The sequence below is a fragment of the Rhynchophorus ferrugineus genome, unplaced genomic scaffold (assembly GCF_030347505.1).
Source record: "Rhynchophorus ferrugineus isolate W39M unplaced genomic scaffold, kcgeb_rfMv2 rfM7, whole genome shotgun sequence".
NCBI classification, from domain to species: Eukaryota; Metazoa; Arthropoda; class Insecta; order Coleoptera; family Curculionidae; genus Rhynchophorus; species Rhynchophorus ferrugineus.
In genome coordinates, this window is record NW_027472586.1 from 3994394 (window position 1) to 4006956 (window position 12563).

The 12563-nt window shown below is 32.7% G+C and overlaps 1 protein-coding gene across 4 annotated transcripts in view; it reads left to right on the forward strand.

Annotated features, from left to right (window-relative positions):
- The window catches only part of Frl (formin-like protein), a 117099-nt gene that overhangs the window by 94102 nt on the left and 10434 nt on the right, over positions 1-12563 (forward strand). For all 4 annotated transcript variants that reach the window (XM_076409385.1, XM_076409384.1, XM_076409383.1 and 1 more), the window contains exons 3-5: positions 2113-2199; positions 11024-11103; positions 11660-11860. In XM_076409385.1, the coding sequence (XP_076265500.1) occupies positions 2113-2199; positions 11024-11103; positions 11660-11860 (368 nt within the window). The remainder of the gene's footprint in view (positions 1-2112; positions 2200-11023; positions 11104-11659; positions 11861-12563) is intronic.

The window sequence follows — 12563 nt, forward strand, 5'->3', positions numbered from 1 at the left end:
AACGCAATGCTCCATTTTTTCTTTTTCGAAAATAAAGAGGCAAGATAAGATCCCGAAGTATAAAAGACAATCCTCGTAACTTAACGTTATTATACAAGGGCCACTATTTATATTTCGGGAATTGGCAACACTGTTGTCATGTGAATGAGTCCATATGACGGTTCCATCGTAAAGTTTAACATTTTTGATAACGATACGTACGTATTGATATACGTACTCAGCACATTTTGTCGCAGGGACGCTATTTGTTTATATTATATTTAGTTGAAAGTTTCGTCTCGGCAAAAAATGAAACTGAATCGTGAACATTTTCGTGCGTTGATTTTTTATGATTTTCGACGTGTATTATCACAACAAGAGTGCATCAATCAACTTAATTTGACTTTTGGTTATGAAGCTCCATCAAAAACCACCGTGTATCGCTGGTTTAGTGTATTCAATCGTGGTCGTAGTTCGCTGTCCGACGAGTTTCGTGAAGGCCGTCTAAAATCGGCTGTAGTGCCAGAATACACCGATGCTGTGTGCGAAATGATTAGGCAAGATCGTCATGTCGCCTATTGTGAGATTGAGGCATCTCCAAGCATTAGTTTCACCAGCATATATGCGATTTTACATGAATACTTAGCTGTGCGAAAGCTATGTTCGCGTTGGATCCCACACAATTTGACAATCGCTAAAAAAAGGCTCGTATCGATTGCTGCAAAAAAATTCAATCGCGGGCTTCGAAAGACGTTTATAAAATCGTAACATGTGACGAATGATGCATATATTCGTATGAGCCCGAAAGTAAGCAGCAGTCGACTGAGAGTTCCAAGATGAACCAAATCCAACAAAAGTTGTTCGCGCACGAAGCACTTCAAAGAAAATGGTAGCCTGTTTCTTCGGGAAAACTGGTCATATTGCAACAGTGCCTTTAGAGCATCATAGAACAGTAAATTCTAATTGGTACACCGCTATTTGTTTGCCAGAAGTCTTCGGTGAAATATATAAAACAAACAAGAGAAGCCGGATTGTTCTTCATCATGACAATGCGAGCTCTCACACATCGGCTTGAACAAGAGACTATTTGAGCACTCAAAACATCGAATTGATGGGTCATCCGCCATACAGCCCTGATTTGGCACCCAACGACTTTTTTTTTGATCCCATCTGTGAGGAATAAACTACCAGATCAACGATTTGCATCGCCCTATCTATTGAAGCGTTCAAGATTCATGTTATTAAGAAACCCCATTCGGAAGGGAATAAATGCTTTGAAAATTGGTTTAAGCGTATGCTTAATAATGTTTAAGTGTTAATATATGTTTAAGTGTATCAATCATCGTGGCGAGTACTTTGAAAAACAATAAAAATATATTCTCAGCTTAACTTTTTGTTTTTTTTTTCCTATTCCCGAAATATAAATAGTGACCCTCGTATACAACTTGAACTCATGAAACATATCTTAATACAAAGCTCAGCAAAATAATTTCTATTTACTTAATAACAAAGCTAGTTTAATATAATCGGGCTAGTGATACCGATTAGTGGAATAGAGATACCACGATATTACCACCCAAATCATAACGGAACATCCCCCACGCTTGACTGTAGGAAGCAGGTAGGCCGCAGTTTTCCGGTGGGGTTCTATTTTGTCTATCCCCTGTAAGTGAAAGAAGAAATATTTGTGGCTGAAGAAAGTTCTGGTTAAATACATCACTTGGCCTTACTCGACTGAAAACCAAACTAAAAATAATAAATATCTAGTTTTACGCAACTGAAAACACCCACTATAACGAAACATGGATATAATCACGAAACGTATTAGAACTGCTTATCAAGAACTCTATTACGTACTAAATATGATCATCCTCTTCAATAACTCCCTTCTTTTGTACCTTCCCTGTTGCGCGTAATCAGTTGGAAATGATTTGTTGAGTCATCGAAGGATATCTCCGCCTGTGAGGGTGTCGATCTCAATCCACCCGAACAATAACCGCGGTGTACATATGTTTGACGGGAAAACCGAACTAAATTTTGTGTTGTGTGTGGTCACAGACTGTCATTGGGGGGATATTAGGGATCTATTCAGTCTGATAAAGCGTTGCTAATTTTTCTTTCTTTTGTCCGCAGGAGATGGTACACGCTAAGGACCCACCGTCGCATTATTTGAATAAATTGAGGACGTATTTAGATCCGAAGGCGTCTAGAAGTCACAGGGTAAGTTTTATTAGGAATATTTGTTTTTCGTTATGTTTGATTGTCGCTCGAAAGAGCCGACAATAGAAAAGAAACCAAACCAAATGATGGATATTGCGAGTAAATCATGATGAAGTATCTCTTGAACTTTCAGCTTAAAGAAAAATTTCAGCTGATGCCCTTACAATTTTTCGTTTTCATATGAAATTAAGTATTATAAAAAGTATATACAAACACTATACTGTTAAAATGTAATGTTTTGTAAATTTTTAAAGCCAATTCTTTGATTACTTATCCAGTTTTACGACCATAAACATACAGGAGCCTAATTTGCATTTGTGGTTTTTTTTTCGGTTTTGTTTTTCTTAATTTATCAACCATAAATATCCTTTGCTGGAGTCATATCTTTTCGGAAGAAAATTTAGAGTATCGCACGAAATGGTGTTCTCGACATTTAAAATTATTTCGGCTGGAGTTCCACAAGTTAGCGTCTTAGGACCTCTCCTATATCTGCTCTACACTGCTGCAACTCCAACAACAAAAGAAACACTACTTGGAATCTTTGCTGACAACATAATTATTATGGCAAACCTCTGCCTAGGGCAATAGAAAAAGTACAAGTGGCTGTCAACAAAATCTACAAATGGACGAAGGATTGGAAAATTCAACTTATTGGCTCCAAATCTGTTCGCGTTAATTTTGCATTGCGACGAAATAATAAAAACTTAATTATATCACTCAATGGATGTCCGATTCCTCAAGCAGAATCAGCTAAATACCTTGGAACCCATCGTGACGGTAGATTAAATTGGAAACATCATGTTAGACAAAAGCAAAACACATTAGGACCAAAATAAAACGACTATACCGGTTAGTCGGAAGATACTCTCAACTTGATCTAAAATCAAAGAGGTTGATCTATAAGGCAATTATAAAGCCAATTTGGACCTATGGCGTACAAATATGGGGTTGCACTAAAAATTCAAATCAACTAGTCATACCACGCTGTCAAAACAAGGTTCTTCGATTGGTTACCAATGCCTATCGCTACGTAACTAACGAAAAACTGCACAATGACCTGGAAATCAAATGGATTTACGAAGTTATCCAGGATTTCGCCTTGAAACACGAAAGAAGATTACTAAATCATACTAACGTGGAAGCAATACAACTGCTGGACAGCGCGCAGGATGTCAGGAGATTGAAGCGAACCATTCATCTATTACCAATAAAAACTAGTATTTTTTCTGAATGTCATATATAAATTAGCAAATTATAAACAAAATTAGATGAAGGTTATATAATAAATCTTGTTTCTTTCACTGCAGTACCTCCTTTCACCATAATTGCATATATACATGACGCATTCAAGCTAATTTTTAATAAATTTCAAAAAAGTATAAACCCTTAGTGTATTACCGCTAAATATTAGTAACAATGCATAAATATCATTTTCTATATAGGTGATATTATTATTTATTGGTTCTATATAATTATTACGTATTAGCCATTAAACCGCCTATAAATTATAATTCATTAACTGCAGTTATCTGGCGGATCTTTTCATCTTATGTTGTCAAAAAGGAAATATGGCGTATTTCTCTGTAAATAACACCATTGCTCCATACACACGCACACACATCACAGTTAAAACATGGCCCTAAGGAAAATAAATTAATTATACTGCAGACCAAGACCTTATGATTATTTTAGTTGCGTAATGGAATGTGAATTAATTTTGAGGTTTTTAGTTCATTTGAGGTTTTGTTGTGTCGTATAAATAGTATACATTCTTGTTTTTTAACATAACCTCCAAGTTTCTTGCTGTATATTCAAGAGTCAACGTGTTTTCAAATGATTTAGAACTTTTTAATCTAAACGTTCCTAACATATGTAGATTTTTATGGATTTTAAAAAATTTAACTGAACGTTGTCTTCTTACAGAACCATTTCGTAGCATTCCTCCTCCTCTAATTCAACATTCGACTCAAACGTATCAATTGCATTGGATAAATACCTCCAGGAATTGTTCTATTCGATTTAAGTTTCCACTTTCTCATCAATTCAACTTGTTTGGTTAAAAAACCTCAGCGGTTCTTTGTTACTAAAAAAACCTTCAGTTCCCCACAAATTAACATATTAAATCAAACCATTTGTGAAACAAATGCATCCTGTATCTCTGCAAAAATCCCTTAGGAGGGTAAATTTGGTTTCAAAATATTTCTTAAAATAACTCTTATTTATAACAATAAGTTGCTATTTACTCAAACCCGCAGTCTTATAGCGCACAGAATAATTTTCATTGATTACCTTGAAAAAGGAAGGACCATCAACAGCGACTATTATATAGCATTATTGGACTATTTGAAGGACGAAATCGCCGAAACAGAAAGTGCGGCTTCATCAATACACTGCACCGTGTTACAAGTCAGTGAAAACGATGGTAAAAATTTATGAGTTGGGCTTCGAATTGCTTCATCATCCACCGTATTCTCCAGATCTGGCCCCCAGCGACTATTTCCTGTTCTCAGATCTCAAAAGAATGCTCGCTGGGAAGAAATTTTCGTCGAATGAAGAGGTGATCGACGAAACTGAGGCCTATTTTGAAGCAAAGGACAAATCGTACTACACGAATGGCATCGAAAAGTTGGGGGTTACTATAATCAGTGTCATCACCCTTGAAGGAAGTTATGTTGAATAAAAAAAACTAATTTTGCCAAAAAAATCTGTTACTATGGTAATCCGGGGACTTTTCAATTAACCTGTTAGCTCTTGATAAAATGTAGTATAAGGAATGAAACATTTTCGTATAACTATAAGAATTTAATAAGTTTACACCAACGGCAGCCTGTTGGCGGAGAACTATATAACTGATGGAACATTTTGATAATATATATACGACCATACGTTAAGTAGTCGGTATTATGCAGGAAAAACAATCGTATTTTCCTGCACTTTCGTACTACGTGTTAAGAAAACACAGTATCATTTACCAGATACATTATTGTATGTAAATATGATCATCGGTAAGCCATTCGGGGACAAGTAAACTAAATTCTTTTTATAGTGCTATCATGTATCAGAAGGTCATTGTTATTATGGACAAGCAGACGGAAAAGACCACAATGACCAACGAACATCACTTAGAGTTATTGTTGATAGTTTTGATTAGGCGCCGGCTTGGTTTTAATTATGATGTAAGCGTTTATATTAATATATTACTGGAAAACTATAGAGATACAAGTGAATCATTTCCTTTCATTTGCTAACTATGTAATTTACTAGACGAGAATATTAAGGCAATTGGATTCAATACAAAATTATTAAAAATGCGTATACTTTTCCTAAAAAAAATTAGATTGTCTAACTAAAGTTCAAAGTAACACTAATACACTATACAAGTTCAAGTGTTTTGTTTGCTTGAATTCTTGCGCGTTGCCCGGTAGCTATATTGCTTCCTGTCCTTGTGATTTAGCTACGTTTTTTTACTACCAACATCGTCAAAAACAATTATTATTGGCTAAATAACAACTCATATTTAACACAATTCCGGAACATAAAAAATACCCCTTTACTAAAACATAACATCGTTACTATGTATACGTGCAACTATCAACAAACAACTTTAGCACAACAGTCTCCAATACAACAACTACAACCCCTTTAACATAATCCCGCAATATAAAAGACAACCGTCGTAACTAAAAACTACCAACAAACATCTTTTAGTACAAATATCGCCAATACACTTATTATTTTCTAAATAACAACGCTATTTTGCCACAATCCCGAAATATAAAAAACAACTCTCGTAACTTTACGTTATTATGTACAAGTATAACTCATAAAATATATTTTAGTATAAATCTTACCGATATAATTGTTATTTACTAAATAACAACGCTATTTTGCCACAATCCCTAAATATAAAAGACAACCCTCGTAACTTAATAGTGATGTTATGTACAGCTATCAACAAATAACATTAGCTGAGATGTATCCAAGACAACTTACTTAATAACAACGCTAGTTTACTACAATCCCGAAATATAAAAGACAACCCTCGTAACTTAACGTTATTATGTACAAGTACAATTCATAAAACATATTTTATTACAAATCTCCCCAATATAATTGTTATTTACTAAATAACAAAACTAGTTTAATAAAATCACGAAATATAAAAAACAACCCTCGTATGTAATCCCGGAATATAAAAAACAACCGTCGTAACTTAACAGCCTTATTATATATGAACGCCCTTTTTTCCGAACGGCTATAACCGCTCCTAACTCCCCGTAGGACCGAATGCGGCGAAGAACTTTAGAAATTCAAATTTTTAACTGGATATTCTCCATGCTAATGTCCCCACGAATAGATGGGAAAGGTGTGTCCTCGAGTAGACTTTGAGGAAACCGCGTTTGTTCATCGGGAAAATAAATTTTGCCAAGAGCAGTTTGAATCTGTTTTTATGAAATATGGAGACATATTTGGCCAAGTGCTTGTGTTCCGCATTGTGAAGAACAAACTTTGTATCTTCAAACCAAACGATCCATTAATATCATGGGGAATTGGGAATTTTGTCCTAAAGCAATCTAAATTACAATAATACTTACATGGAAAACGCTATTATTACGTCGTAATTACATTAGAAAACTTATTTCTAATACGTAATTAAAACAGTCGCATAAAACAATAAGGAAATATCGACTCGGCAAAATCGCAAATAAAATTTTCCATTCGCAACAACGAAAAAAACAACGTTTTAACACCGTACAATTTCCCATGTACAGAGTGTCGTTGGACGTTATTTATGAGCACGAAGAAAGGCCAATTTCTTTGTCATCACGCTGCTAGTCAGCTGTGAAATTGGCTCTTTGCGTACTCCACTTTGATATCGGGCTTTGTTTTGGAGAAATCTAGAGGAAAGTATTAAATTGTGTACAAGCACGGTTGATGCAGCGACGAAATACGAGGGTTGATATCTATAGTCCGATATTTGTGACGTCGAAACATTGCAATGTTGCCGCATCAACTGTGAGTTTTAGTTCAATTGGACTTTGATATACAACAAAATTCTAATCTATATAAAATAATTGACTGTTATCAAATATAATTTATTTTAACATTATAGTACATATATATATATATATATATATATATATATATATATATATATATATATATATATATATATATATATATATTATCGAAGGAGATAAAACTACAATTAAGAACACAGGTATAATAGTTTGTAGGTTAGATTTGTGTTCTTTACAGTGAACTCTTTTTCACATGAGATAGAATGTCTAGGCGTTTTTTATGTAGTGGTATCCCCCTGAAGACCTAATCCACCTAATTAACAATTGTATGTCTGAGAACCGTATTTACTTTTTTACGTTTAGTTCTTGTTTCCTTCGATGGTGTGTTTACTTGTCAAGTCATCTTGGTATCACTGTATATTTTATTTCTTCTGTTACTATCTGTGTACACCATTCTTCATAAAATTAATTATTGAATTATGTCTAATGCATTTACCATATCTACAAAACAGTTAGTATTCACTCTCTCCTCATACGTTCTAACCTAATGCTCATGTTTAATTTTGAACAATTACGATCATATCTGTGCACACAAATCTTTCACGCCCTACAATACCATTTTCTGCAGTTATATTCAATTAATTATGTGCATACCCTTAGTTGTTTCCACCTTCATCACTCTGTCTCAGGAATGTCCAGCATTGCACAGCATTATCACATATCCTGAAAGTTTCCTTCGGTCACTTTCACTTTCCAACTCACTGTCCAATTCAATCAATAAACTGTTAATTTCTGATCTGTCTAAAACATGTTCACGATTCCACCACTTATCAATTACTTCCTCTGTATGTGTTGTGGTTGACAATGCTTCCTTCCACATATCCAAACAGTTTTTGATGGAATATAATTCTCGACTAGTATTATATCTGCAATTAATTGTTAATAAACATAATAACCAACAAAACCTAATCGAATGCTATTGTAACTTTTACCTTTTTCCATCAATTTTTGTTGTCTACACTTTTTTTGTTACTGTCTTGCCAAGAGTACCACAAAGAACCATTTTGAAATATTCAAGTTTCATCAAGATTAAGATCACAAATTCAAATAGTTTATCTTCTCTCATCTTATTTTATGCCTTTAAAAATTGAATTGTTTTTAAGGCAATGTCTGGAAGTTCCATTAAACCCATCCAAGGATTATCTTTTCACCATTTAAACCCTATGCCCTGTAAGAGTGTATGAAAGGATGTCGTCTTACATCCCTGAAAAAGCCGCATGTCCCTAATTCTTTTATATATACTTTCCAGACAAACAATTTTCTCTAAAATAATTTTATTATAATATGTTTATATCGATAAAATAGTTTGTGTACTTACTGTTCTTATAAGTTTCGTATATTTGGTCTCGAATACAACATCAAGATGGTCAAAATTCGTCACCCACTTTGTATATTTTCTTGGGTAAATCTAACGTATTATTCTTCCTTTTGTAAGCGACGATATTAATAGTGCGCACACTAATATTTAGGGCGGCAGCAACCCGCTAAAAAACTGTTTCAATAAAATTGTAGGGACTTATGTTATTTAATATCATCAATAATTACCTCTCTAACGAAAATTACCGCCAAAAAAGGCCTCCATTATCTCGTTCCTTTTGGCAATAACCTATTAAAGCAGCAATCAATTTGTGACCCTGAATATCTATTGTTTTCGGCATTTTCAAACAAAGTGATATGATATATTACGGAACGACTTAAAATTTATCAAAATAATCAAAGGGCCATGATAATGTTTGCCGGTTTATAAGCTGTAATAATTATAACTAATATTTGAATAATTTAGAGTACATCATCGTACGTACTTTCATATAAATTATTCTGGCTGTATAATTAAGTGTAGTTGTTAGATATACTATAATGTTAAAATGAATTATATTTAATAACATTTTTGTTCAATTATTTTATTTAGATTAGAATTTTTTGTATGGCAAAACCAAACTGAACTAAAACTTAAATTTAATGCGGCAACATTGCAATGTTTCGACGTCACAAATATCCATGACGCATTACTAAAAAAACATTGAATAGACTATACAATACTACAAAAGTTGTATTTAAGTTAGTTTTCGCGGAACATCCCCATAATTGAACTCCCTCTGTCTATATAGGTTTCGATACTTGCTTGTATAATAGCAATAATAATGCAACTAATAATAAAACAGACTTTATTTATCACCATAAACTGATAATTAAGTGACCCAACTCACGAAATAAATAAGGTAACGATTATTTATAGATTTATCAACATTGTGAATAATAAATAATCACGCCATAAAATTGTAGGTGTATAATAAAGATTGACAAATTGCAACTCCAAAATACTTTAATAAATTAAAGATGATTTATTTGATAATAATTTGTCAGTTTATTATAAAAGAGCATCATTTATTCCCGTGAAATGAACAAGGAAGTGGGACACTATCTGATGACACAAAAAGCAAGATTGTTCAGTAATGAAATATTGTTTGTTATATTTTTGTCCTTCACGCAATATCCTTAAATTTATTAACAATCTCTATTAGCCCTTCATTTGGTAAAATATCGTTTTTTTTTCGCGAAAAATATGTGTTGGAAAAGCCAAAAATCAAAGGGAGCCAGATGTGAGGTGTAAGCTGAGACAATTTGTACATATAAAAAATCTGTCAAAATATTGTATATCTCAAATAAAGATAAATACATACAATACATTTTTCATTATATAAGTTAAAAAGGAAATGATATATATACATTCTCACATTATCACTCGATTCAACAAGGCATTCTTTACAATCCCTGTAAGTTTCATTAACTTGAACTTAGTTGAATGGAAATGACAGCCAAAAGTATGAAAAGGGTAAAAAGTCTGACTGTATACATGGAAAAAATGACCAAAAATTTACCTCACGGATTAAGATAATTAAGATAACCCTGAAAATATATCTATTTTTGGATAAAAGATATGAAAATCTATGTTAAATTTCTTTAGAGTTTATAGTTTTTAGGATAGAAGACATAAGCAGAAAACCACTTTAAAAACCACCATTAGTTTTTTGAAAATTAATTTTTCAATGTATATGTTGAAAACTAAAAATTGTTAAAAATCCCTTATGCTACCATTCGATTCTACAGAAAATTCTTTATAATCCCTGTAATTTTCATTAACCTGGGACAATTTAAATGTAAATGGCAACAAAAATATTGAAAATGGTAAAAAATCGCAAATTTTCACGACTGTGATGATAAAAGTGACAAAAAAATGTACCTCACCGATTAAGATAAAATCCTGAAAATATATCTATTTTTGTGTGAAAGAAATGAAAATCCATGTTAAATTGCTTTAGAATTTATAGTTTTTAAGATATAAGACATAAAACAGAAATCCACTCATTTCATGAAAATTAAGTTTCCATTGTATATCTTGAAAACTAAATGTTGTTAAAAATTCCTTATACTACCATTCTACAAAAAAATTCTCTGTAATCGCTGTGATTTCCATTAATCAGGGACAATTTTAATGGAAATGGCAACAAAAATATTGAAAATGTTAAAAAATCGCAAATTTTCACGGCTATATATATGAAAAAAGTGACAGTAAATTTTACCTCTTGGATGAAGATAGAACTCTCAAAATATATATATTTTGGGGTGAAAGAAACGAATAATTTAACATCTATGTTAAATTGCTTAAAATTTTTAAGATATGTAACATAAACAAACCTTTACAAAACTCTTCTAACATATTTAATTATAATTTCCTTTTTCAGAAAAGAAAAATGGTTGTAGAATCTACTTCTACACAAGTCCTAAGAGATTTAGAGATATCATTAAGGACCAATCACATAGAGTAAGTGTTTACGCTACAAATTATAATTACTACAAAAATTACTGTTCAAGAGTTTGAAAACGATAAGGTAATTTTTAAAAAATGACAATAAAACAGTTTATTTATTTCAGTCAGATCTTAATCAAACTTCGGACTGGCATATTAATTAAAAAACAATGAATGAACAATTTAATTTCTGAAAAAAATGTTTTATTAAATTTTTTACTTAATTGGTACAAATTTGTTTTTAGATCATTCGCGAAACATTTCTTCAAAATTGCTTGTAAAGTTTATTCTGTATGTTCTGTTGTTTTTTTTTTCAAAATAAGGGACAAGTGATTAAAAAACTATTAATATCGTTGTTTAGTGTTACAAGCACATTCTTAAAAATAATAAACTCCAATACCAACATGTATATTTAAAGATTTATTGTATTTTTTATGTCAACTAAAGTTGGTTTCAAGATTTTGAAGAGTAGTGTAATTATCATGGAATCCATTGTTCTCTTCTTATTATTGATATTTAAAATCAGTGACATGTTACTTCGACGTATCAATGATTCAAAATTGCTTTCCAGATGGGTGCGGGAGTTTCTCAACGAAGAGAACAACGGTTTGGACGTGCTCATCGATTATCTGAGCTTTCGTCTGGGCATGATGCGACACGAACAGAGGATAGCCGAATCGCGGACGACGTCAGAAGAGAAATTGGGCTCGACGACGGCGACGACGTTGAATTCCTCCACTTTCGAGAAGAGTCTCGATAAGAGTTTCGAAAGGTAGGTAAAAATTCACGATTACCAGGTAGGGTTCGGACGTTTTTCGTGTGGTATGTTAACTTGATGTCCACCCTTACAAATGGCAATTAAGTCGGGTGAACAACAAGAATTTATAACATTTTTTCAACATATATATTAGTCCTATAAAAGAAGATGTTATTGTGTATTAATCATAAATTGTTTACGCTTTAACCGTTACACCATAGAAGCAGTTGTCAACAATATTTCTACGAGGTCTTATAGACTATAGTTAGTGCTTAAAAAGCAAACTGAATGGCTTTTACACTGAACGACTTCCGATTTTCCGTCACATCAACTCAGTAATAACATTGTACACGAATATCTGATTATTTTAGATAAAAAATATGTGAAAACTTTGTACGTGCCTTTGAAATTTGAGCGTTTTGCTCGATTTACCCCCCTTCCCCCAACAGATCCTGATTTGGTTCTAATGGGACCACCTCGGAAGGGCACTCCTTCGAATGAAAAAATAATTATGAAAATAGGCCCACAATTGACGGAGAATTCGGCGAACATACGTTATTTTAAAGCTATCTATTAGGAAAAGCGAAAATACTTTTTCCCCAACCTTACACACATTTTGGTTTATTTTTAATGCAATGGTAAATAAAATAAAGGGAGCCAACTATTTAATGAATTATTTTAAAGAATTACAATGCTCAATCAAAAATATTTTTTAGCT